This window comes from Orycteropus afer, unplaced genomic scaffold (assembly GCF_000298275.1).
Source record: "Orycteropus afer afer isolate SDZICR_OR568_19922 unplaced genomic scaffold, OryAfe1.0 scaffold00174, whole genome shotgun sequence".
In the NCBI taxonomy this organism is placed as follows: domain Eukaryota; kingdom Metazoa; phylum Chordata; class Mammalia; order Tubulidentata; family Orycteropodidae; genus Orycteropus; species Orycteropus afer.
The window spans coordinates 573,552-578,671 of NW_006921761.1; the positions used below are offsets into that span (position 1 = coordinate 573,552).

A 5,120-nucleotide genomic window follows, 5' to 3' on the forward strand; every position below is an offset into this window, starting at 1 on the left:
CTGTTATACCCCAAACCAAAACCCAAACCAAATTGCTGACGAGTGGCATCCGACCCACAGCGACCCCTCCTTGGGTTTCTGAGGCGGTATCACTACGGAAGTAGATCGCCCAACCTTTCTTCCAAGTTATAGCTCAGAGGTCTGTCAAATGGGCAGGACTTCTCTGCAGAATACCTCGAATCCCCGGCCAGCCCCTGGTGGTGGGTGTTTTGTTACTCAGCTTACGTCCTTGACTGGAAGATGTGCTCAGAGCATAAGGGCAGGGTGTGAACTCAGACCTTCCCAGGCAGCTGGGGCTTCCACACAGTTGGCAAGAACAGCCCTGCCCAGAGGCGGGGCCGTTAGGGCCGGCCACCTACCCATGTCCGCCCTCTCGTAGCCGTTCTGCATGATGCTCCTGTCGATGCGTGCGATCAGCCACGTGCCCAGGACGCAGCTGATGAACAGCCGGGAGAGGCACGCGCCCAGGCCAAGCAGCACATTGTAGAAGAACAGGAAGTAGTTGAAGTTGTGGAATGCTTTCCTGCAAACAGGAGCCAGGCCAAGCGTGGTGCTGCTTCAGTAAGGCAAGGTGGTGAGTCAGGAGGGCCCTGGAGTCTCTGCCCCCCTAGCTTTGTGACCGTGTGCTGTGAGTGGGCACTGATTGCACCTACCCTATGGTACTGGCATGAGAGCTGGTCCTGATGCAGGGGACAGGGCACTGAGCAGAGGGCAGGACGAACGTGAGTGGTGACTGTAATTGTCTCATATGCTGCTCAGTTTGGGGGTTTACTGATTAAGAAATCTCCCGTGGCTCCAGCTGGTTTGGTCTCTAGCTGAGGTTCAGGCTTTCTCAGTGTCTGTTTCAACAGTGACTGGCCTCCAGCTGGGCCTGGCCCATCACCTTCCAGTGTGAACTTCCCAAATCACCACCTGATCTCATGGTTCCCTACTGGCTACGGGATAAAGTCTGCACATGCTGACTTTCCAGGCCCTTTCTGATCAGGGACCTTCTGGCCTTGTCACCTGTGCCCTCTCCCTGCCCTTTACCCACTAAGGCCACTGCCAGCGCCATATTGGATCACCCTCTCCTCCTGAGACGTCTTGCCCTTCTGCTCTTCCTGCCGCCATCCCATAGTTGCAGCTGCCAGCTTGTCGTTCCCTCATCTCTTTCTACAGAGATGCTCCTCCCCGACTGCTCTCCCCTCTTGTGTCCCCATCTGCAATTGACTCACCCCTCCTGACTACAGGTGGCACCGTGGGTGGCACTTCACTGATAACCTGTAGGCTGGCAGTTTGGACCACCCAGCAGCATCACTGAAGAATGGCCTGACAGTCCCCTTGCATAAAAATGACAGCCAAGGCAACCCAATGGAGCAGTCCCTCCTGTGACACACGGGTCACCATGGCTTGCAACTGACTCAGTGGCCACAGGTTTGGGTTTGGTTGTTACTGTGCCAGACACCATTGTTCTAAGAACTTGTCCTATTTAATGCATGCCATCCTCACGACACTTCTTTGATGTATGGACAGTTATTTGTAAATTGGGGAAACAGGTTCTTAGATGTTCAGTAAGGCCATCCAAAGTCACACAGCTAGTGAGTGGTGGAGTCAGGATTTGGACCCAGGCAGCTGGCCTGCTGAATCACTGTGCTGCAGTCACTCCCAGAGAGCCCACCCAGGGACTTGCAGAGGGTGAGAGGGGACGAGCAGAGACCACCGAGGTAGAAGGCTGGCAATGCCCCATTCCTACCCCTTCCCCTTACCTGTTGTTGAGAGCCAAGGGCCTCTGCTTGTCAGCTGGGCCCATCTTTGGCTGCAGGAAGAAGCTGGAGGCAATCCACACTTGCAGGACCATGAGACCCACAACGATGGATATGGTGAGGCTGAAACACAGGGTGGGGCCATCCTGAAGTCACCCCTCGTCCACGCTCCCCCAGGCCCTTCTTGGGTCCCCTGGTGACGGAGAAGAACAAGGCTGCCTTCCCAGCAGACCCACAGTGACACAGGCTTACCAGCACACCACTGCTTACAGCACACTCACACACCCACCGTGCGGACAAGAAAGCTGACGCTCACAAGGGGAGTGCTTGCCCAAGGCCACACAATCAGGTCTTCTGACACTATCCCAAGATTTAATTGATGTCCTTTTTGATTTGGGATGGCAGCTAGGGTCAGTGGTTTAACAGTTGGGAATCAAAGAAAGGAATGAGGTTTGAGAAGGCCACAACAGTCTGGCAGGACAGCCAGGGGGCTCAAAGCAAGTCTGGAACCAGAGGAGCACAGAGTACGGAGGGCCCCTGAGATCATGGCATCCTACGTGTGTATCTCTCAAGTGGTTAGAACACAGGCTTGGGTGCCAGATTGCCTGCTTCCACATCCTGCCTCCACATCCTGCCTCTTCCTGAAACCAATTGCTGCCCTTCTCTGTGTCTCTGAATGGAGGCTAACGTAGCACCACCCTCATAGGGTTGTTAAGACAGCAGGTGTACAGTAAATGCTTAATGATGGTAGCCGTCACTTTCATCTTCCATATGGGTGAATTGAGGCTCAGAGAAGGGAAGCCACTTATCTGACATCACACAGCAAGTCAGTATCTGATCCAAAACCAGCACAGATTACCTGAATCCTTCTACCACATGTCCTCTCTCAGTCACCTTCCTCACCTTGATTTTCCCAGTGGTGAAATGGACAAACGTGTCTTCTCAAAGACGGATGTGAGGATCCCACGGAATGGTGGTGAGGAAGCATTTTGTAAACTATAAGCTTCCCTACCGTGAGTTGCTATGACAAACCATTCCTGGTCATACCAAGACCACAGGCTCAGGGTTTGGGGAGAACTTAGCAGGAAAGGAGTGCTTTCTGGAGTGTGGCTATAGGGACCCCCCAGCTCCCAGGACCTAGGCAAGGACAGACAGCCGCCAGCACTCACGTCCCGATGCCCAGGCCCCGCAGCATCTCCGGGCCCTGGTTATGGATCACAGGAAGCACCAGGCTGTACATGACCGCCATGCCGCACAGCCACTGCACCACGTGGATGACGAGGTAGCCTGTGGGAGGAGGAAGCGGCGGTCACTCGAGGGTCCAGCCCTGCACGCTCCCCTGCTGACTACCCCATCCCCTCCCATCAGGCCACGTAGCCTCCCGCCCTGGTATATTCGCTTAAGTGTTTCTTCTGCCTGGCCCGGCACCCCGTTCTTCCTCTGCCCATCTTCTCACTCTGCCAAGTACAGTGCTAATATCAACTCTGGCAGGCGTCTGAGCTCTGCTCTGGGCATGGGCAGGCACCTCCTCTGGGTCACCACTGTCCCTGGCACATAGGGCCCTGTCCGTGGACTCAAGACAAGAGGGACGATGAGCTATTGAAGTGTGCTTTTCCCTCTGTCCTGACAGCCCCTTGAGGGCAGGGGCTAGGGCTGCGTCTGGCTCCCTCCTCTCTACCTGCAGCCAGGGCTCTGCAAGTGCCCAGGGGTTGTGTGCTGACTGATGGGTCCAGTACCGGCACTTACCCCACAGGATATAGGCTATCTGCCACCCAGAATACCTTGCTATGGCCACCTGAGATTTCAAAGGAAAAGGGACGTTATGTTAGTGGTGGAGGACTGAGATTCGGAAAAGGAGGGGAAGAGTGGTCCCACAACTTGAAGGGGGTAATCAACGCCACTGGATTGTCCATACAGACGTCGTTGAGATGGCATTGGTTTACTAAGAATGTTTTCACCCCAATAACATTTAAAATAAAACCGAAGCAAAAAAAGAGGAAGGCCAGGGGATCTTGGGGAGGAGCGAGGCTACGTCCTCTCTAACACTTCTGCCCAGCTCGCCTGTCTCACTGCCGTTCGCCCACCAGCCCAGGGAAGCAGGTAGGGTGACGGGCCTCATTTAGCAGACAAGGAAACCCAAGGGCCAATGGCGAACAGGGCTTGCCCTGGGTCACCCCGCAGCCGACAGGACTGGAAGTGAGCAGCCCGGCCGTCCAGGCCGGCTCGGCCCCCAGCACTGGCTGCCTGGTGCAGGAGAGCGGGGTCGCACTGCTGCATGTGGGAATGGAGCCAGCCCCTGCAGACTCACCACACTGTCTGAGGAGGAAGGCTTACGGAACTTCAAGGGAAGAAAGTCCTTGTTTCCTGCCCACAACCTCTTTATGTGCTTTCTAGAGAAAGGGGGGTGGGGGTGGGAACAAAGCACCGTCAGTACATACGGCTCCTTGTGCACAGAGTTCCATAGATGCCCCAGAAGCCCGGGGTGGGGGACGGCAGCTCACGGCCTCCACACACTCCTGACTTCCCCTCAAAATCTGAATCCAGCCACTTCAAGCCCACTTTGCTAAAATAGCGTATTTTTACTACAGGGGTGATGGTGACCGAATGCAACAATAAGATCGTGTGTGGCCTCATTCTCTTAGTCCTATCTTCTAACTTTCCTACAACAACTATGTGTTCCTGTGTCATGACAGTGAAAAACAGAAAGCCAATTGTTGGTAGCATAACCTTATACTAAGATGGTGTCATTGTTGGGGGTCATTGAGTGGATTTTTCATTCATGGTGTCCCCATGTGACAAGGAGACCTGCCTCATCAGGTTTTCTAGGCTACTATCTTTATGGGAGCAGAGAGACAATTCTTTCTGCCATAGAACCGCTGCATAGGTTTGAACAGCCAAAATTTTGGTTATCAGCTGAGTGCTTAACCCTTGTGCCACCAGGGGTCCTTTATACCAACAGAAAGGGAAATAAAACAGGGGAGCAATCCCACCACCCCAACCATCAACTGCTTTCCTTTGCCATGTTCTAGTTCAGTCCTTGGCCACAGGCATAAATCTTACGCTTACAGGGTTAGGTAAATAGTCTACATGCACATTTGCATCTGCTTTTATTTCTTAAATTGTATCTCCAGCATTTTTCCAATTTGCTTTCAGTTTCATCACTAAAGCTTGTAATGGCAGATCCTGACATCTAATGGGGAGGCCTGGTGTGCACAGAAAATAACAAGGCTTCTGGCTTCAGAAAGACTTGTGCTGCTGCTAGTTGCTCGGGCAAGTTAGGTGATTGTGTCAAATCTCTACTTCCTGAGCTGTGAAAATGGAGACGAAATATTTATCCCTCGAGGTTATGTTGTTGTTGTTGTTAAGTGCCGTCGAGTC

At 53.4% G+C, this 5,120-nt stretch overlaps 1 protein-coding gene across 1 annotated transcript in view; it reads right to left on the bottom strand.

The window, feature by feature from the left end:
* LOC103202161 (stimulated by retinoic acid gene 6 protein-like) overlaps nucleotides 1-5,120 on the bottom strand; it is a 36,468-nt gene that overhangs the window by 6,470 nt on the left and 24,878 nt on the right. Inside the window, exons 7-11 of the mRNA XM_007946992.1 lie at nucleotides 4,051-4,132; nucleotides 3,489-3,537; nucleotides 2,912-3,029; nucleotides 1,746-1,865; nucleotides 360-523 (exon numbers count right to left, since the gene is read on the bottom strand). Of these exons, the coding sequence (XP_007945183.1) occupies nucleotides 360-523; nucleotides 1,746-1,865; nucleotides 2,912-3,029; nucleotides 3,489-3,537; nucleotides 4,051-4,132 (533 nt within the window). The remainder of the gene's footprint in view (nucleotides 1-359; nucleotides 524-1,745; nucleotides 1,866-2,911; nucleotides 3,030-3,488; nucleotides 3,538-4,050; nucleotides 4,133-5,120) is intronic.